The following is a 21,478-nucleotide window of genomic DNA, read 5'->3' as shown; positions in this document are numbered from 1 at the left end:
CTTGTGTGATGATATAACTCGCACTACTTCCTCCATGCCATCAGTTCCTCTGGCCTAGGCTGACCTGCATGTCTCCCCAGCGGATATAATCTGACCTCCATCTCTTCCTACTCCCTGGTGATACCTTTGTTCTGTGACTTCAATGTGGGTTACACCTTTTGTGCTCAACCAAATAAGGGCCGCCAATCTGATGGGCTTTATCACTGTCTTCACTGGTAATTGTTTTTTCTTTTTTTCTTTTTAAAGATACAGCACTAAGGGAGTGGCGTTACGTTAGAAAGTGCTGCTGCAGATATGCTGCTCTCTTCATTAAAAATAGGTATACCACCACAATTATGCAAAAATGTCTTCATCCTTTGCAGAGGCGATCAGGATACTTATCAATTTGCAGAGAATTATTTTCAAAACATGCCTTAGATGACAGAAAGTTTTCACATAGTTATATTGCAAGAAAAAAATGCCTAAAAGCTGGGACCACTTGGCATCATAGATTTAGTAGTTTTAAATAAGAGCACAAACCTAATTGTGTAAAGCCTCATCCAACACAGCTGTTTGTGTGCTGTCCAAAGAAGCGGAGTAGCGATGCCATTGCAAGGCAGTGATTTGCATACTGCTGGCTCACTGGTGACAACAATTACATCTCTGTTTTTTTTTGTTTGGGTTTTTTTTGTGTTTGCTATTTTGGTATCTGTGTAATGATAGGTTGCATAAACACCAATGAACCGTGATCACAGAATTGGCCAAATGCTTTGCTGGTCAATAATTAAATTACTGTCGTCCACGATTGCGTTCTTTAGTTAAGTCCACAGCAACGGTACCCAGTGAAGAAGTGTGCGTCCACTGGCAAGTGTTCTTCGGTGCCGTTATCCATGTGCGTCTGCATCTGTATTTGTGAGGTTATTGTCACAAACAGGGGTCTGACCACTTGTGTTTATTGGCTATTTAAATATGTCAGGTTAAAGGTTGTATTTTAGCAAAGGCCTGAAGCTGATTTTCGCTTTCGAGAGCAGCCGAACTGTAGCTTCCTGAGTGGCCAGAGTGCTGTAGGTCAATTGGAAAGAAAATTTCCTTCTTAGAAGAATTTCCTAGTAATGCATTGGTCCTTACATTCGTATTTTCTAAATATTTAATATTTCTCAGTTTTTATTATGGGAGTTTCCTCTTCATTCTGCACGAATCAAGAGGTAATTTAAAAGATAAACATGTTGCGCGAGTATATGTGAGCGCATGCACAGTGTGCATAAATAAATTCTCATGCTTGACACACACACACCTACACACAAACTCACACACAAAGTTGGACACGTATCCACCATCGGACTGCGACTTTGGCTGGCTCTTAAAGTGTGTTTCACTCTAACAATTATTAACAAGATTCACAGGAATGAGCCAAACAGTTGACACGAGGACTCCAGAGTTTCGGAACTGCCTTTCGGTCTGGCCTAAAGAGGCGCAAATGTGTGATTGTGTATACTGTAAACATGTGTGTGTGTGTGTGTGTGTGTGTGTGTGTGTGTGTGTGTGTGTGTGTGTGTGTGTGTGTGTGTGTGGATGAGGATGGGGGGGGGGGGTGCAGGGAATGGGATGGCTGCGTTGTGTATCCTGTGTCGCAGTTTACTGTTTTTTAGAGCAAGAAAAATGGGCTTATGTAACGGTCATGTGATTTAGCCAGAAATAGTGGTGGGGCTACAGCTGCTGCCTCTCCTCCTGCAGCTCGGTTCCTTGGCTTTTGGCAGCAGCCAGACAGACACACTGCGCACTACTCCCGCTAGCTCAGAAAACAACTTCTACTCAGTCCTACACACAAATACAGATACTGTACTGTAGGTGCAACAAAATGCAATGCACAGTAGCATTGTCGCTGGAGATAAACTGCATGTGAATGCCACACGGCGAGCTCCCGTACTAAAAGCATTGCAATCCACGACAGAAATTTTGCGTACTTTGAGAGAAACAAACAACTGACAACAAACGTGCAAGGGAAAATACGGAGCAATATGCACAGACATGCAAGCATTTGCATGCGCGCAACCATGTATGTGTTTGTGGGAGGGACACACAGTTTTAACATAAGCCCTGAGGGAGCTAAGCCTTATACTTAGGTCATTAGGGTCACAATGGCACACTGTACCACTCCACCCGGGTTGGGTTGTGATTTCAGTCCCTGTGTGTGTGTGTGTTTATTTCTTTGTGGAATCAGATACAAGATTTGCATTATTTATTTATTTTATTTTTTGAAATTGCCAAGTGGAGCAGCTTTGGCTGTATGTGCATGTGTGCGCATGTGAGATAGTGAGAGTGAATGACTGTATGTGTGCATGTGCATGAGCCTGTCTGTGTGTGGGCGTATGGCGCTCTGAGGCTGGCGGACGTGTGGAAAAGGAGGGATGGAGACGCAGGCGTAGCGAAGGAGAAGAGTGGAGGAGGAGAGCGGAGCTGTACAGTGAAGAGCTAGTGGAGCGGAAGGAAGCTCTCTGAAATGGGAGATCATTGGGTTTAGCTCAGGGCTAGGCAGGAGGCAGGAGGGATTCTCGCCATGTTAGCATCACTGTCAGGAATAGTCTAGCTGCAGTCAGAGTCCTGGCTCCGGCGAATTCTAAAAACTCTCATGCTATTTACTGTCTAATGCACTATTAGTCATAGGTGAGAGCGGAATAATCACAATTTTAATCATTTTCACAGTCGTGAAAACCGATATTGCCACACATTTTTTTTACAGCTTACCTTGATGACCTACATTACAGTGGCTCACAGAGATCTGACATTACAATGAAACATTTCCTGCCATTCATGTAATTGGTTGTATATTTCCTGGAAAATGTTCAGAACTATTATCCTACCTCTATAAGTAAGCGGCTTCTATCTCCTGCTTTGCTTTTTTTTCTTCTAAGAAAAAACAAAAACAGACAAAAAAAACCCCTGTTTTCTCCAAAACTTTGAAAATATCACTATTATTCTGTGTCAAGCTTCAGGATTGTCATCATCAAACTGACAGGGTCTTGTCTCCCTGTAGGTCAGCATAACTACCTGTGCGCTGGGAGAAACGACTGCATCATTGACAAGATCCGAAGGAAAAACTGTCCAGCGTGTCGTGTACGGAAGTGTCTCCAGGCTGGGATGAACCTAGGAGGTAAGGAGTCACATCCTCATTACACATTTGCCCGGTCACTTGTCTCAGATGTGGCATTTAAGTCAGCCTCTGTTTGCTTCATGGAAATTATAAATGTAGATCCATATATAGTCACAAGAGGCCCTGGGATGCTGAGTCAGAGGATGTTTGTGTTTATATTATGTGTCTGAATATGATATGCATAATGCATCTACAGCAGGTGTAGCTCAACAATACTATATACAGTACAAGCTAAAAAAAAAAAGAAGCCTGCAGACAAGTTGCAGCATTGTGTTATAAGGAAGTATGACACTGTATGTTAGCGGGGAAAATTTGTGTTTTATTTATTTATTTATTCTTTTAAGTGAAATGTATTCATTTTTTTTGCCACAGGCATATTCCAATTCAGGGTCACAGTGGAACGCGCAAAGCTAAAAGCACACTTGATAGATTTTCACTCCATTAGAGAGATTGAAATTACAAATGGTTTCCAATTCTACGCTCCCAAAGGGAAGTGAATTTCACCACAAATGTAAACACATAAAAAAAATACTCTGCTTAAAATTGTACAGACACATTTTAGGATTTTAGCAATTTACTAGATAAATATATGAAATATATGCATAAAGGCATATTGGATATTGTAAAAAGCACCTTAAAAATAGGATAAATAGTTTTAGGTTTACTAAACAATTGAATATTCACCAACTACTACTGAAGCCATGTAAAAGAAATTCTAGCTCTTATTATACTCTTTTTTTTAAAGGGATTTTTATAATACGATAACTTTTGATGGTATAAAAATGTTAACCTTCAGAATTACACCATAAGAATGGCCACTTGAATTGAACTCCTCAGAATAAGAGTGAAATGCCAAACGTTTTAAATGAGAGTACGACCTATTTTGTTATAAGGCCTATGATTTGAAGAGGTACATCCAATATTTGGGACAAAGTTTATCCAGCAAGCCGGCCAACCAACTCACAGTATAACAAAACTCACATAAACAGACGCTGATTAGAAAAATCAATTTCGGAAAAGGATTTTAAGATCCATTTTCTGTCCTATAAACTTCTGGAAGCTTACTTTTCCACAGACAATTTAATTTGCCTCTATATATTTCAGGCAACAAAACAATATGAAATGGATGTAATAGTGAGTTGCTAGTGTATTATAGGAACAGAGCCCACTTTGTTTTGGTGTGTATTATAACGGTCTGAGAGCAGACACAATGTTCACTGTCTGTGAAGAACCGGGTATACGAGGATAATAAGTCTATAGGTGGATGCAGGGGTGAAGCTGGATTTTAAAGCAGAATACCAGAGTGAGATAGAAGCCACAGTATTATAAAGTGTTAGTCACATTAAACACTGCCCTTCAGCACAGCGAGTTCAGCACACATGGGACTGGAAAATGGCACCAAAAAAGTAGTCTGATTACAGATACCCTCCAGTAATTAGCCACATGTATCAGCACTCATAGCTTGAAGTAGTTTGAACAGCTTGAACACTCTCTTCGCTCTCTTCTTTCAGTATTTCTACGAGGTGTTGAAAAGCATCGTATGACCATGAGTCACAAATAAATAAAACTTAAGGTTGCCAGCAAGTGTATTTCTGAGTAGCAGCAGCGTAATCCATTGAAAGAGACTTCAGCTGTTTATACCTAATTACTGTATGCTGTGAAGACCAGTAAAGAAAGCTGACATGTTCCCAAAACTTAATAATAGACATATTTTTGTAATGCTCTTTTAATATCAGAATTTTATTTTTGTTTATTTGTTTTGTGAAGTTTGCCTTCCAGCCAACAAATATGATAATATTATTTCATGCTGTGTAAAGTGTAAGTAGTCCCTTTTATGAATATTTATTCCTACTGCCGCTATAGCATCATTTACAAGAGACATGGGATCTGTACCATGACGCATGTTCGATCTGGAAGTCATCTGCCTTCACTTTGGCTACCACTGGTTGTCCTGGCAACATTAAGCTAGTTATCGGCTGATTCTTTTAACTTGGAGCATCTCCGTGTGAAAGAGGCAGAGTTGACCAGAAGCAACATTATCAGAATCATGAGTGAAGGATGAGTTGCAGTGATTCGAGCAGATAAATCAGACCACAGATGGATAACCCCTTAATCATGCTCTATCGTACAGGCACCACCGAGTTAGTCAGTTCAGCCCACAGCTACAGTAAGTGCAAATATGTAGAAAGCAACTATAAAAAACAACAAATTAGCATCATTTTAAAGAACTTTAAGAAAAAAGTAATGGACTAGCTACATGAATTTAAAGCAGCTCATGCAAATTACACCAACCTAGTGAGAGTGGAGAGCACAAAGAAGTAGCAAATTTGGTAACTGTATCAAATATGTAATATTTATTATCGTTAAAACAAACCTGTAATACCACTGAAAATTTAGCTTATAGACATTTATTTATTAGCTAAAGAGTAGCAACAGCTTTATGTAGCTCAACAGTGGTTTATACATTTGGCAACAAGTGAAGCTCTGGTTTGATCCCAGGATGAGACAGAAATCAGGAAGGAGTCAGGAAGAGGGAAAAAAATCTGTCAAATGAAACATAGGGGAACTACCTGCTGTGGTAACCCCAACAGTTTTGTGAGGTGTCGTTGTAGACAGCATTGATTTTTATAGTCTCGATTGATGCCCCGAGATTAGCAATTTCACCGTCCTCGTCTTGGTTTGGAATAAAAAGAAGAAAAAAACAGACAGTGGGGAGGAGAGGCGGGTCTTTCTGTAAAACCAGTTGTTAATTGGCTAATGGCTTGTTAATCACAAGCAAATGAGCTTATTGTGGCAAATCCTCTTTTTGAAACATAGTATGACCTGGATTTACAAAATAGATGTAATATTTCATTCAGCATGAACCCAGAATGAGCAGAAAAATGTTTACAGAGGTCAAGTCAGAAAGCTATTTTCTTACAGTGAACTATAGTACGGGAAGGCTCTTTGAAATCACAACTATCGCCATGTGGTGGGCTTCGGGTAAAGTGCAGGTTGAAGGCGCTCACTTTTCCAACCGGAAGCTAGAACCGTGTTTTATACTGTTTTTGGGTATGTCTGCGTGTGCCTTATATGTTACTGGTAAAAACAGCTTTGAAAGAGAACTCGTTATTGCTAAGAACAATAGGCAGCCAGGAAAACTAGCTTGAAGTAACAGCATGCAGTTACGTCTAGCAAGTGAACTCAGGAATCAAAAAAAAGGTGGAGCGTTAGCTGCTAACGTTAGCAAACAATATCCTTTTCTCCATGTAATTAGTAGTCTGAGTAAAAGAAAGAGGCTTGATATGAATTGGAATATTGTAAACACTCAATAGTTTACAATGGTGTCTGTAAATATTACACTGCATGCACTGATAAGAAAAATCTGTGTGCTGTAACAAAAAACAGTTATAATTGTGATAAGAAATGCAAAAGCTGACTGTTTTATTTTTACATATTATCTGAAAGCAAACACATTTTTTATGCACTGAGAAGAGGCGAACGTGTCAGTAATAAGCAACCTCACCGGCTAATAGGAGTAGATAGGTGGGTGCAAGGATGAAGGTGTGTTCTAATATGTCAGAAGCAGCTGTGTTGGTGTCTGATGAAATGTAGCACAACAAGACAATAGACACAAATTTCTAGGTTTAAGTACATTACTCGAGTTTATTGAATCTGTCATGTAAAATTTAGACAAAGATGAGATCAGACCAGAGCACATAAAACTACAAGAAACAAAACGGTTACAGTGTCTGACTCCAGTCAGATGTTATAGTTATGGTTACCCTCTGATAATGCACCTCAGGCCTCACCACAGGCAACAGTTGTAAAACCAGCAATGTTATCGCATTCGAGTATAGCAAGACATCAGTTTAAAAGCAAACAATTGTCACCTTAAGCATACATAGTTTGGAATATACATATCATCGTTCTGTAGTGCTGAGGTGTTGAAAGACATCACATAACCGTGACTCAAAAATGAACTTAAGGTTACCAGTGAGGCCTCAGCTGTTTGTCCCCAATTCTGTTGTGATGACCAGTAAAGAAAGCTGCTGCATTTAAAACCGTTTTAGTGAAGTTTGCCTGAAAGCTAACATTAAGGAAAAACAATTTCATGTTTCGTAAAGGACAGCAGTCTTTTTCATTTTTCTGGTGCTGGCAGAGCATCAGCTACAAGAGACCTGGGGCTGGCATCATGATGCAAATCGAACTCTGGGTTAGCCGGCTTTACTGAAACCAACATTTTACTGTTATTAAGGCTACTATGAAGCTGGTTTAAAGTCTTAAAGGCGCTTTTTAACTCCAGCTGTGAGCGCACTCGGAGCTGCCGATTTGAATCAGCATCGGAGTCGTAAATGTAGTGCAGCTCCAGTGATGCACTGATAAATTTGATCGTGAGGACGGAATAAAGTAAGATATCGAAAAGCAAAATAAAAACCACGTAAGCTGCACAAATATACTTATTATCAGGGATGCAAACATGGACTCCGTACAAAAGGTGAGGACATTGCCTGGTCAGAGAAAACCTGCTGGGGTGTTGATTTTAAAATGTAGTTAATGTAGTTTACATGCTAATAAACCAGTTCTGTCAGTTATTATGGGTTAAAACAACTCTGGCTAAAACATATAAAAAGAACAGTTGCGGGAGCTGATTAGGGACGACCTGTTTTTCACACAACCCTTGAAGCTCTCTCTCGATTCTCTCAAAAAGATGCTGTTTCCTTCAAGCCATGTATGCTTACATTAAAACTTGTTTGCTGTTAAACCGGCGTGTCTGCACATTTACACGTGACACGTTGTCGGGTATTGCTCGTGGGGTTATCTATGAGCATGTTTGGAGCTGTTGATTAACATCTATGACAGAGCGATTAGAGAAGTATGATATATAATGAAAGAGTAATTCCTGCAGGGGAAAAAAAGGTGCATTTTGCAAGTTGAAATTAAAAAATAGATAGACTTTTTTGTCTGGTTCCCTAATGATGAGGAAGGATGTTGTAATTATGTGGTGAAGCATTGCTGTCTAATGCACGATGAGATCAGTGGAACTGAAATGCTTCATTTATATTTGAGGGAATAATTTAACAGCGTGAGGGTTTTTGTTCTAAAAGAAAACAGAAGGCTTTTGCTGTACTTTCCGTTTCCAATTATCATCACAAAGACTCGCGTGTTAGTTTAAGCTGGAGCGATGAAGAAAGTGTGTAAAGACGCTGACATTTTGGAGCAAATAAAACGCTGCTATTTAGGTTTCCCACACGAGATCATGCACACATTCCTCAAGAGTTGTCTGCCATATTGGTCATTGGTTGCTAAGGAAACATGTATCCCCCGGACTGACAAGTATAGGTTCCTCGAAGTTGGTGGCCCTGGCTAAGTCCAGACCCTGATGCAGGCCACAAGCCGAAACGCATTGGTCACCCAAAAAAGTTGTTCGCAAATACATTAAGTGTCGCTGAAGTCTTCATGTCATCTTTTCCATGCGCCTTGGAAGTAGGTGAAGTTGTCCCACTCTGGCTAAGTGAAATTGGTTGCAGAGAAGGTCCTACCAGGGGTTGGGGAAACTCCAGGCCTCAATGGCCAGTGTTCTGCAGGTTTTAGATACATCCTTGATGCAACACTGCTGATTTAAATGGTTAAATTACCTTCTCAGCATGTCTCCAAGTTCTCTAGAGGCCTGGTGATGAACTTATCATTTGATTCAGGTGTGTTGACCCAGGATCATATCTAAAACCTCCAGGAGGCCTGGAGTTCCCCACCCTTGCCCTACAATGAAAAACTATTTTTTGATTGCTTTGGTTGCTAGCACTTTGCCACGGTTGTCTTTAATATTAGGAAAAATGCTGAGCAACCGCAGCAATGTACTAGCAACCACAACAGTCCTTGCCAAGTCCTTGCCAACATCTTGGGGAATACCTTTTTTCCTAACAACAGGTGGTTGCCAGGGGGTCATTGACCACTCTATAGGCCTGTGTGATTGGGACTTTATACTTTTTTTTGCCAACAACTTCCAGCAACCGCTCACAACCTGTTGGGAAATACTAATGGTGGTTGACAGATGGTTGCAGACTGGTCTCTAGTCCTGCGTGACTCGGGTCTTGTTCTCTTGATCCTACATCGTCACCATGATTGTCACACATGTAATATTTACATTGTCACACAAATGGCCCAAGGAGTTAACATCACATGGTTACTGGTCAGATGTCCTTTATTGGTTAGAAGCTCTGTTTTAAAAATTAAAATCCTGACAATGAGACAGTATTAGAAAGCAAAATTCAGACTCAACTGATCTCTATAAACACGTTACACTTTAATACTTAAGGGATGAAAATGGAGAAAGAATAAGGAAGGTAAAAACCTGCCTTTACTACGAGGGTCTGGGGGAATTACTTCCCCAGAAGGAAAGTGTTACATTTCAAGGTATTACAACTGCGTTCGCAGAAAGCTAATCCTAGCCATCATTATTGTCTATCTGGCTAATGGCAATGCAATTAGGCTCGTCATCAGAACTGTGATGTATGATACACAATGAAACCGCAATACATGGAGATAAGGTGGTTATAGCAACAAAAGCATGAGGGCTGGGCTGGAGCCTATGCCACCTGTCACGGGGTGAAAGGCTGTCTTTTTATGTCAGCCTTGTGATAGATTGCGTTCATGCTCAAATTCACACCTACAGTTAATTTAGAGTTACCAGTTAACCAAACAAACCTGGCTTTGGGAGGAAGTTGGAGTATCTGAAGAGAAGTCACACTGGCATAGCAAGAGTGCCTGTCAGGAACTTTTTATACCAGCAGTAGGATGGCCAGATGTCCCACCTTATGTGGGACCGCACATAATTTTCATACCCTGTCCTTCGTCAGACAACGTCCCACATTTTGATTGGCTCTAGTTAAGTTTCAGTTGTAAGTATTTACCAGCTGTGCTCCCACAAATGGTTGATTTTTGATATACTATGAGACTTTACACCCTAGACATGGCAGAAAGGGGTAAAATTAAACATGCTTATATCTGTTGTTTAAAAAGCTCCATGAGGAGAGAAGTTATGAAGGCTTATGTGCCAAAATATGTTAGAGTTTTAAGAGAACAAAGAGAAAATGCCAAGAATCAGATGACCCGAGATGAGATGAGCAAGAACTTGGCGACAGTGGAAATGAAAACCTCAGTTTAAGCCAGAAGAAAGCTCCGGCAGAAGCAGGCTCTGTTAAATTACTGACTAACCTTGATTTTAAAAGGAAATTAGAATAACACTTATATGATAGTATTGACAACTTATAATGTTATAACTAGTAATTAGCTGGTTTACAGTCCAGTGTAGGTGACTGTATTGCATCTTAATGTTTACTACCTTCCAAAAACCTATATGATTGTGTGAGTAAACAGGAACTTGAACAAACACTTTTTATGTGATAGCAGCACAGCAGACATAAATGTTTGACTTAAGTAGTACATCTTGTTGCATTTGCATATTATTTATACCCATAGATAGACACATAAATAGAAAAAATACCACCATTAACACTGTTAGTAAAGGCTCTTTTGTACCCCGCAGCACGGAAATCCAAGAAGTTGAAGCTGAAGGGAGTCAGCGAGGACCTGCAGGGCTCTAAGGATGGCCAAACTGCTACAGGTGGCGCTGGAGGCTACCTGTCCTCAGAGAAGGAGCTGAATGCCAGTGCTGCCAATGCCCTGGTGCCCCACAGGCCTGGGGTGGTCACACCTTTTCTGCCGCCCTCCATCTGCAGCGTGTTGGAGCTGATTGAGCCCGAAGAAGTGTACTCTGGCTATGACAACTCACAGCCTGACACCACTGACCACCTGCTATCCAGTCTCAACCGCCTGGCTGGAAAGCAGATGGTACGCATGGTGAAATGGGCCAAAGTACTTCCAGGTTAGTGACCATTAGTGCAAGAGGGCTGAAGCCTAAGTGCTGTTTAGGAATGTTTGCTAGAAATGTTTAGGAATGTTGGAAAAGAGTGGAAGCAGTCCTAAAGACATGTGTAAGAGAAGTAGGTTATATGTGCATGGCCTTATAGTTTACTGCTAACAAAAGAATTGATATTCAGTTTTATTTATGGCTGAATCAAAAAAAGTGGTAAGCTGGTAAAAATACCAGCCTAATAAATCAGAGGGGACTCTATATCGTAATTATGAAGAGGGGTTTTAATGAAGATAACACGCCAACATCTTCACTTTTGATCTTTTTCGGATAAAACACTGCCAGTTTTGTCAGAGCACCCAATTTTGATTTTAAATATTAGGTCAGGAAATAATTCTGCGGTGCTTCAACAAGATTAGAGATGAATCCTATTTTACCATTTAATAAAATCAAGATTAGGATTTCTTATAGAAGAAAAAAAAACAAAACTAATTTACATCAGTGTTGCCAGTTGTTATGTGAACAGCTTTCTCATTAATTTTTTCATATACACCAGATTACGGGAAGCTGAGAGAAAATAATGTTTGAGAAGGAATAAACACGTTCCCCTAAAATTCCAGTCAGTGGCAGACATAATGAAAGATGCCTCACAGGTAGCTCTTTGAGCCTGTTTAATTTGCTGTATTGCAAATATTTGATACCTCCACGGTGTCTGCTTGCCATATCCGGACATATAAATAGAAGCCAGACAGAAGGGTCAAAATGAGCACCTTCGACTTTCAGATATGCCCCCTGCCGGCATTCAGTTTACATTTGGATGTGGCAGAGTGACACGCAAGGCAACACGGGCCAGCAATGTTATGTCAGTCATTAAGCACATATACTTTTCTGATGTTAACTTTAAAGCAGCCTGTAAAAACACACACACACACACACACACACACACACACACACACACACACACACACACACACACACACACACACACACACACACACACACACACACACACAGATCAGATGTAACAGTTTAGAGAAGACCCTCATAACGTGATATAAACTGACTAAACGGTGTTGACAGCCAGGCATTTGACATACCTTTCCCACAAATGTTTTCATACAAATCATTGTTTTTGGCAGATTGACATGCATATAGACTGAAATAGTCCCTAAGCCCTGATAAGTCACTTGGGTGTCCTTAGTTGGCCTGTGTGTTTCGGATAAGGAGGGGTTCCTTGCCTGAGTTTGATTGAGAGTTTGGCAAGTTTCCTATTTGAGTCTATTTTTGGAGCTCCGTAGATGGCATGCCAATATCTGGAGGCCTTGTGGGATTTGCATGAAACAAGAATGGGTGAATACTTCCCAGTGGTTATCATGTCTAAATAAAAAACGGGCACAAAACTGCTCGCTGTAGCACAGATACACGCCGCTTAATGCATAGACATGAGTAAACACACGCACGCGCACACACACACGTGCCAGGCTAGATAAAGGCCTCTTTAAGTTGCTGCTTAAGTCCAAATGCGTTAACTCAGTGTTCCTTGCTGCATTTAAAACGTGACGTTGTCTCTGTCTGCTGTGCATGTGTTCATGTGCGCTAGGTTTCCGGAGCCTGCCCATTGAGGACCAAATCACCCTGATCCAGTACTCATGGATGTGTCTGTCCTCCTTTTGCCTCAGCTGGCGCTCCTACAAACACACCAATGGACAGATGCTCTACTTTGCCCCTGACCTCATCTTTAACGAGTAGGTCCACACTTCCATATCTGCAATGTAACGCACGCATGGCTCTCATGTTATTAGATCGTATTGGTCGTAACAGTTAGCAGGTAGCAGTACTGAGACTAAAGGCAGTGAGGAGATATGCCCTTTATCAACCATTTCAGTCATCTATTAAAGACATGAAAAAGCACAATTTGGTTTTTAGAGTAGTTAATTAGTCGATATAGTAATTGAGTGAACAGCCAGGCTTACACTATTAGTGGCTGGTTCTATTTTTAGCCACTCATGAAATGCTAATTTATGCATAAACATAAGGAAGTAAGCAGTGCATTTTGGGTCTGTGCTATTTTAAGCGTTTTATTAAGCCACCCAAAAGCTACTAAAAGGCCACAATGAGGTTTTGTGGTAATGACTTCCCTCTCAGGAAGTCAGGATGTACTTTAAACGAGGTCATAATCTCGCGCCAGATTTCTGGCACTTTACAAGAAAACACGTTTGTACTTTCTGATGGTCCTTTAATTGCATCAGGCACAGACCATCAAAGCCTGGCAAGAGCAGTCAATAGCCCAGTTGATCTGTGTTAATATGTTTGAGCAGGGGAGCAGGCAGAAAGGAAACGTATGCTATATATATGCTATATATATATATTTTCTGATTGGAGCTGCAGTGCGTGGCCATTGATGAATTGAATGTTGTAGAATTAATCAAAGGGGAGAACGGTAACTTCTCTAGGCAGCCTGCTGTAGAGGAGCATGTTCAGTCAGAGGCTGCTTTAAAAGCTCCCAACTAATAGCTTGTATAAGTCAATGTCACTGGGTCAGTTTGTCCCAAATAAATAAATACAGAGACACAAACAACCAAATAGGAGCACAAACTCTTTCGTGCAACACAGCTACAGTAAAAGCCCCTTTTTTTTGGGACCTGCATGTTGTATCACTGTGTGCTTAGCTCACATCCTGAGTTTCATTTAGCGCCAAATGAGACACAGTAGGTTAGGAATTGTGTTTCCTACTTTGAAATCAGTTTTAGGGGGAAAATCTTACGCTGTGATAGAAACCGAATGGTTCATGTGACACATTCAGCTCTGAATAAGTCCTAACACAGAGAAAAGATGTTTAAAAAAAACGAATAGCACGAGTATAATGAATGATTATTAATCATTTATATATAAATATGCATATATATATATACATACATATATATACTTTGCAGTTGCTGTGTTGGTTTCTATACAGCAGCCTTTCCCTTTGACAGATGCGCCTGGTATTAAGCTTGACAGAGCAGAGGAGATGTAGACTGGCTGTTGGTGGTGGCCTGGATGTTGGTCACATGCTTGCTGCTCTATCAGGGCAGCCTGGATGTCACTGCCATCCCCGTTGATTCTTTCTGAGCGAAGGTGTGTGTGCGTGTTTGTTGTTGTTTTGAGGTCAAATATGGGTACACAGTTTGTCCATAACTTTTCGAGCTCCGGTCAGTCTTCAGGGCAGAGGACGGTGTCCACTTGTTTCTATAGCAACAAAGTGCTTATTGGCCTAGGGCATTAAAGCGTTTATTGAGCACCCTGTCCCCTCACTTAGCTGTCTGCAATTGAGTCTAAATACAGCAAGCATGGATGTTCATTTTACATTAAAAGCTATGTACATCTGTCAAATTTTGTCCATTATTATCAGTAAATTCCCGAGTCAGATCACATCACTTGCCCTAGATTCAAACATTATAATTATAGAGTGCAAACAGTTGCTTTTACTTTGTAAAAATGTGGAAACTGCATGCATCATAGATTTATAAAAATTATTCTGCTTATAGCTGTTAATGTATGAGGTGGCTGTGGCTCGGGAGGTAGAGCATAGAAGGTTGGTGGTTCAGTACCTGGTTGCTCCAGTCTGCATGATAAAGTGTCTTTGGGCAAAATGCTGAGTTACCCGTGTTGCTCCTGATCTGTTCTTCAGAGTGTGAATGTTCGATATAAAGCACTTAGATAAAATTTAAAAAGTGCTTGTGTGAATGGATAACTGTGGCATGTCGCATAAAGCACATCTCAGATAGAGTAAAACAGTGCTTTATAATCCATCCATTACCATATTATATTTTTGGTTTCCTTTCTATTTATCTAACTTACTACTTTCATTTGAATTTAAATTTTGAACACGGGCGAACAGTTTAACTGCTCAAAAACATACCTAAAGTCAAACAGCTGATCTAAACTTCTCTTTATTCTTTGTTATCAAGTGTTCACGACTCATTGTGCATCCTTAGTGTGTAAAACTGTAGCCAGTGGTACAGCGTTATTTAAACTGTGCCACTGATCCCGTGGCTGCTCAGCTGTCAATCAAACACATATAAGCGTCCTCCCAATGAGCCCTTGTGATGCATCTGCAAAGACCCTTTTGTGAACTTTTAAATTATATTAACAAAGTTTTTGAGGAATTATGTTGACATTGATATTTGAGAGTTTGAAAAAAGAGAACACTAATTGTGATTTCATTTCAATTCTAAATGATTCCTTTGTCCTTCTCTTGTGAGCTTTTTGGGAGCTTCTCGCAGCTGAAGGAGACTCTGAACTCTCCTTTCTCCTCAGTCTTGTGCTTCTTCCTTTTTTGCCTTAGAAACAGAGAAAGAAAAGGAAACCGAGTGAGAAGAAGACAGACACACAGAGATACAGAGAAATTGGAAAGCGAGAGGGAAGGAGAGAGATTGCTGCTGTCTTCTTTTTTCTCCTCCTTCTTCTTCTGCTTCTTCCTTCCCCAACACCAGGCGCTCATTTTGGGCAGTGATTCAGCAAAATTGATTTCAGGAAGGGAGTGAGTGAGCGCGAGAGAGAGAGAGGTAGCGATAGAGAAAACGTGTGGAGACTTTAGAAACTCCAGCCCAAAGTTGTATCAAATGATATTACACCGCACTTTGCGAAACTGCTCACATACACGGCACTGCACAGCGGGGAAGCGGGCGTGCTCAGACGTCACAGTTTATCAGTTACTTAGCGAAGCCGACAGCTGCACAGTAAATACTGTAAAGGCGTTGCGTGTCTTTTTTTTTTGTGCTTTAATGGGAATATTATGCACCCATTTCCAATCGGCTGCTCCCGGTCCCCTCTACATAATATTACATGTAGTTGTTATCAGAATAAGTCTCCGCCCGCGCTGCCTGTGTAATGATGTGGTGTCACTGCATTGTGGTTAAAAGTCCAACCTCTTTCAAGTCAAGGCGCACCACTTGCATTTAATTACTGTAGTCCTGATGCGGTGGTGATTTATAGCAGAGTAAAGTGGCATCCAAAGCCAGAGAATCTGTGGCATCTGCAGAGAGTGTTTCTGATTGGCTTGTGCTTTATCTCTTCTAGTGTTTCTTGCTTTCCTGTTTTTTTGTCCCGTTTCTTTGTGTGTGTGTGTGTGTGTGTGTGTGTGTGTGTGTGAGTGTGAGAGAGAGAGTTGTGTAACATACCCAAGATGATTTTAGCGATAAAATGTGTGTGAAAGAGAAGGGGAGTGAGACAAATCAACGCAACTGGTGTATTTTTGACACTCTGGTGCACAGGCACTGATGCTGATTGGTAAGCATGCACATGCGTACTTAACATATGTTAATGTGTGCCATTTCTGCCAACATGGATGTGTTTGGAATTACACACAATTTTTCAAATGTGTTTTTTTTTTTATGGGGATTGGGGTTAGATACGGGGTCTGCTGTAGTCTGCCGCAGCTTTGGAAAACTGGTGCATCTGTGCTGTGAGACCGTACGCAGCGCTCTGCAATCTGCAATCTGGGGGGATTTGGTATTCTGGTCTTAGCCCAGACTGGAAGGATCCTCCTCTGCACTGTGTGGAAACACTGTTTCACTGGACTGAACTAGTTTTGGTAGGAACAGAGCGAGGAAGCCTGTTAGTGAGTTAGTATCGACAAAAATAAATAAATAAATAAATAGAAAATAACCAGTGAATGAACTGAGAATAAATGTGAGCCTGTACTGGGGAAAGGAGTGTAACAGAACACCGACACAGTTGCTAGTTATTAATTTCTTTTTTTTTCTGCCTGTCTCTCTTCAGGGAGCGCATGCAGCAGTCGGCCATGTACGACCTGTGTCTGGGCATGAGGCAGGTGAGCCAGGAGTTTGTGCGACTGCAACTAACCTACGACGAGTTCCTCTCCATGAAGGTCCTCCTGCTTCTCAGCACAGGTAAGCAGTGGACTGGAAACCTGCACGGCTCTTATTTATTCTCCACTTACACACCTGGCTATCATAGACTCCACACTAATAATCGAGCCATCTGTTCAGAACCACTTCGGACCTTCCTAGTACCTCGCAAGACCTGCCACATTTCATGTGCGTGACTCAGCATTCAAACCGTAGGGTCCCGGCTCCCAACATTTCCGCTGATGCCAAAAGTGCCCAGATGAGATGAATCCGATGTTTTGTGAACCCGGGAATGCTGACGGGCATCTAACACTTTCTTTGTACTGCACTGTTTCGTTGGTGCTTTCAACAGCGTTATATAATACAGATGGACAAATCCCAAATCTCTTTGTTTTCATTTTATGTTGTGACCTAAAAAAACCTCCCTCATATTTAAGGATAGTGAGTGTAGCTTTAGCAGAATCAGACTAAGAACAGTCAGCGTATGTCATTGTTGCGATATAAATCCCCCCTCGCTAACTTTAGGATCACAATTAAAGGCGTCATGATGTGGATTGCTACAGCCTGAGTCAAACTGCTTCTTCTTAACCAAAAAGGTTGCCATCTCACAAAGGAAACGTGGCGATGAGGTGTTGTCTGTTCAGTTTCACCACACACCTTCGAGACACCTTTGGCAGTATCTGCCTTCCTGGCGCCCACGGTTCAATTCTTAGTAATTCTTCAACAGAGACAAAGAGTGTGAAAAATAGACTTGGTGTTGCAGGCACCTGTGGCAAAATGCAATGTATGCAAAATGAAAGAGAGATGGTGTCATTTCTCGGTTGTGCTCTGGTTTATTTTCCGTTGCTGCTTTTTTTGTTGTTGTTTTTTTGCCAAGGATTAACACTCGTGCCGCTCAGTACTGAGGGTCTCACTGTGATACCACCTCACACACACCACCACTACAGCCTCACAGAGAAGATACGTTGGACCAAGTTGCTCAACTGGAAACCAAAAGTAGCCTCTGTTTTTTCTTTTCACTATGACAACAGAGTGAGTGGCTGTGGTCAAGTCAATGGTAGCAGTCTATCAAAACGTTACTGTCCACACACACACACACACACACACACACACACACACACACACACACACACACACACACACACACACACACACACACACACACACACACACACACACACTAGAATTAATGAAAAGGTAAACACAAAGCTTTAAATCACACCAGAGACCTGATGCAGTCTTGCATTTGTCTGTGTAGGGTGTCGATAGATGTGCCACATTCAGAAGGGCACAGAAAGGCTGTAGTGAGCAATCTCATGTTTCCATATAAAAAACTTGGCGGGTTTTTATTTTTATTTTTACTGGACAAATTTATTTATTTAAATGAAAACTTTTTCAAAAACTTTCAATTAAGTACATCTACTAAAATACTTAGAAATCCTGATAAAGTTGTACATTTTATATTCATATTTTCAGTGCTTGGGTTTTTTCTGAAATACAAGGAAGCTTTGGTGCCTGTAATGACTTCTCTCTTTACACAGCAGGGACACAGCAAATGTCAATAGCGCAAAGAAAGTGTAGCCCACATTTCTTCAGGTTGTACCGAATAATTTTGATCCAGCGGGAATGCTAATATTACTAAACTGTATTTCTATAGCACCTTTTAAAACTGGAGTTAGGTGGCTGGCAGAAGTTACAAAAATTAGAAACAACAAAATGAGAACATTTACACTAGATAGACCATAATGTGTTATACAAAAGCAGGCTATGACGCGAGACAAAGTTTGATTTTTGAAACTGAAGGGCTGATTGAGCACTTTGAATGCTTTAAGTAGAGCCTTTAAGTCTTATCGACTTATTGTCTTAACATTTTTAAGTTATATCGATACAGATATGTGTTGTTTTTAAATCGCTAAGCATAAACAGATTTCCCAGTTATTTATGAGTCCTTGCTAAGATAATGTGAGAGTTCAGTTTAAAAATAATCTTGTTTTATTGCCACAACAAGACGTGGATGACCGTTTTATGCCCGTCCCGACTCTGCCCAGACCAGCTGATTGTTGGGTTTGTTGAAAACATTTGTTGCCAACAGGGAAGTTGCAGGGTGCAAATTATGCAACATCAACCCTCATAACATGGTTCAACTTTGTTTCTCCCATCTCTTTATCTAGCACAACACAAACGATATATATATATATATATATATATATATATATATATATATATATATATATATATATATATATATATATATATATATATATATATATATATAAAACCAGACATCTGTGAGCATGAGCAACAACTCTAGTTTTGTTTGTGTTTCACTTCTAATTGCTGTTGCTATATTTGTGTCACGATTGTGTACACATACTTTATAGCATGACATATATGAAGATATGTTTAACATGTTTTAAACGTGTCTTTCCGTTGCCTTGACTTGACTCCTTTTTCTTTAACTTATTTAATTTTTTAGATATGCACATAGCTAATATCAGTTGAGCTCGAGCTTTAAGCCCTGAGTGTGGAAACTGTGACAGCTCCTGATTCTCTGATCTGACAGCCTGGGTGCAGAATAAGAGGTTAAGAGTTCTGAAATATAAAGCAGAAAGATATTATGCAGCGATTTCCAAGAAATCGATATGTCCTTAAATTAGATTCTGTCACAATTGGGTAGCCGATTTAGTTCTGGAGTACTCTGTTTATGAGTGTTTATGAGTGGCCTTGCTGCCGTGCTTTGCACCAACTGTAAACTGGCAGCTGCAGCATCATTTTAAGCATCTATACTCTATTTAATATACTTATATACTTATATACTTAGTTAAGCGAGTAGTGAATACTTTGAATTTCATTAAAGTGTTTTTTTTAAGTATTGAATGGAAGGGAAGGGAAGTCTACAAGTATTTTAAACATGCACTGTACTGCGATGTAGCAGAGGAAGGCCGATTTTGGCTCTATAGCTCAGCGACATATGGAAGAACAAATGTGAAAGCGTTTCTCTGAATATGAACTCTGAAAGAAGGAGAGCTCTAACTGGACTTTAACAATGTGGATGTCAGAAGAGAAGAAGGAGCAAGGCGATGCGGAGAGAATGAGAAACCAAAGACGGGAAAGTTCAATTTAAAGAGTGAAAACACTCTTTGGAGTTGACGGAGCAAGGGTTGGTGAGAAAGAGACAGGTGCACAGCTATGGGGAGAAAGAAAGCGAAGACAAAGGGAGTGGTGGGATGGCGGAGCTAGTCCTTCTGTTGCCGCGGCCTCCCTCTCCCTCTCCTCATTGGTCCTCTGGAGGTTTTCCAGAGAGCCCTGCTGTACTTAATAAAGGCCAGTCAAGCACCAGGCATTGCTCCAAGACCTGCTATTTTTCTCCACTTCCTTGAAACCCGGGCTAGAATTTTGAAAGCGAGGGTGTGGATAAAAGAAAGTGGGATGCAGAATCAAAACAGGGAATTTAAGATGCTTCACAGTTAGCTTAGTCTGCTGCAGTTATTGGATTTAGTCAAAATATAACATTCAAAAATGAGGGAAGGGGAGGGAAGAAAATAATCATTCAATGCTTCGTCTTTCATGTCTGTACTGTACGGAGGTTTGGCAGAGCACTTGTGGGTAATTTCAAAAAAAGGAGCAGTCTATTGCAGGATTTTCTGAGGCGCTGTAGGAGGCTCACTTAGTTACCATCATTCAGATATAATACTCGGGCCTTGTGGAAGGAGTAGCGGGAGAAATGTTTACAGAGGAGGTGTCAGAACTTGTCAGCTGAGCAAGTACTACATAGTCACCGAGTTTGCGAGTGCCTTTAGGCTGCTTTGCAAAAGGGAATGTGTGCGCTGCATGGAGAGAGAATAAACGAGTGAAACAGACATGCGAAAAGGGATAAAGGGAAAAGAGACAAGGGCTGTTATTCCTCTGTGACCTTGGCTAAGGTTTCAGTCAGCCCGCGGTGTCTCATGACCCTGTTTGGATTCAGTACAGTAGCAGCGGCCTGCTTGAACCGGTTATGCTCCTCACCTCTACAAAGATGTAGATAAAGTTGATGATCTCAGTCATTTGTTTCCTTTCCAAACCGTCATCTTGCTTCTCTCCAAAATGGCTCCGGAGCCTCATTCCAGATGGGACAAGTGTGTGTGTGTGTGTGTGTGTGTGTGTGTGTGTGTGTGTGTGTGTGTGTGTGCGGAGCTGAAGTGGTTACAATCTCAAATACTGTGTCAAATACTGTGTTCCTTTTATTGCAGCTGGTTATTTTTCTGTTGCATAATCTTTTAATAAATATTTATTGTCATTCAGCACTTTCACCTGCTTTATATTGCAGTCATAATCAGGACTAGCTGCAAACTTGGTTACTATCAGGAAGTAAATCAAAACTAAGAGCCACCCTGTCAGTTAGGCATGTAGCTACCGAGAGCAGGAAGCTGCACGTAGTTTGGCGAAACGCATGCTAAGAGCATCTTCTCTCGGCATTAGATATGCGCTGCTTCCTTTGAAACACATTAAGAAAAAGAGCTGTTCGGTGGTTGCGGTGCACACGGTGCAGCGTCTTAACTCCCAAAAAAGAAATGCAGCCCAGTTGAAGGTGCTCTCGACCTGCAGCAAAAATCAATTTGACATCATTTATAGTGGTATAAATGCCCTATTTCAGGGCCGGTC

General features: G+C 40.9%; 1 protein-coding gene across 4 annotated transcripts in view; it reads left to right on the top strand.

Annotated features, from left to right (window-relative positions):
- nr3c2 (nuclear receptor subfamily 3, group C, member 2) overlaps positions 1–21,478 on the top strand; it is a 138,357-nt gene that overhangs the window by 109,245 nt on the left and 7,634 nt on the right. For all 4 annotated transcript variants that reach the window (XM_080880592.1, XM_080880590.1, XM_080880591.1 and 1 more), the window contains 4 exons: positions 3,014–3,130; positions 10,656–10,994; positions 12,583–12,727; positions 16,746–16,876. In XM_080880592.1, coding sequence (XP_080736718.1) covers positions 3,014–3,130; positions 10,656–10,994; positions 12,583–12,727; positions 16,746–16,876 — 732 coding nt within the window. The remainder of the gene's footprint in view (positions 1–3,013; positions 3,131–10,655; positions 10,995–12,582; positions 12,728–16,745; positions 16,877–21,478) is intronic.

This window comes from Rhamphochromis sp. 'chilingali', assembly GCF_963969265.1.
Source record: "Rhamphochromis sp. 'chilingali' genome assembly, chromosome: 4".
In the NCBI taxonomy this organism is placed as follows: Eukaryota; Metazoa; Chordata; class Actinopteri; order Cichliformes; family Cichlidae; genus Rhamphochromis; species Rhamphochromis sp. 'chilingali'.
This window is presented reverse-complemented; position numbering and strand designations above follow the sequence as displayed.